We start from the raw sequence: 742 nt of genomic DNA, 5'->3' as shown, positions 1-742 counted from the left end.
GCTATTACTGACAGTTACACCACATCCTATTTCGATGCAGTTGTTCGTTTGATGCCTTCAGAACAATCTGAATCTCATATCTGGGAATTCACAGCTTCAACTTCTGGTTTCTATTCTCCTGGTTCCAATGTGTTCGACATGATTTACAATACCTACATCTCTGGTTATGACTGTGAGCCGAATTCTCTGACTTTGGTCCTATCAAACAATCGTCGTGAATGGATCAGTTCTGTTCAGATTCAGAATTACTACACGACAATGTACAGTAGTCAGGTAGCTGCTCAATTCAAGTTGTATGGTCGTAACTCAAATAATGATGAATGGACACTTCTAGCCGATGTTACTGGTCTCACTTATTCCACTGCTGGTCAGAAGAGAAGAATCTACTTCTCCAATAATACTCCTTACAATCAATTCAAGTTTGAGAACTTTGCTACTGGTAATCCTTCTGATTGTACGTGGTTTACTCAATCTCTGGATCTGTTTGCTGATAACGCTTTGGCTGATATTCCTAACTTCACCTATGATGCTTCAGTCACTGTATTCAAGGATATTGAGATGGCTGAAGTGATTCCTCAGAATGCGGATGGTTATATGAACTTCAGAATCAATCCTTCTCTTCCTGATGGTATTGTGTTGGATCCTTATACTGGTTGGATTTCAGGTACTGCCACTTCTGAGAGTACTACTCAAACCTACACCATCACTGCTACTAAGATTAGTGGAGGAGATGTGACTGCCA

General features: G+C 40.4%; 1 protein-coding gene across 1 annotated transcript; it reads left to right on the top strand.

Moving 5' to 3' along the window:
- Positions 1-51: 51 nt before the first annotated feature.
- On the top strand, positions 52-742 carry JH06_5766 (galactose binding-containing protein; the record flags this gene model as incomplete). The annotated part of the gene is made up of 1 exon (XM_014669140.1): positions 52-742. A coding segment is annotated over one exon (691 nt), but the record flags the coding sequence as incomplete, so codon positions are not given.

Source organism: Blastocystis sp. subtype 4, assembly GCF_000743755.1.
Source record: "Blastocystis sp. subtype 4 strain WR1 chromosome Unknown seqid_1102, whole genome shotgun sequence".
NCBI lineage: Eukaryota > Bigyra > Opalinata > Blastocystidae > Blastocystis > Blastocystis sp. subtype 4.
This window is presented reverse-complemented; position numbering and strand designations above follow the sequence as displayed.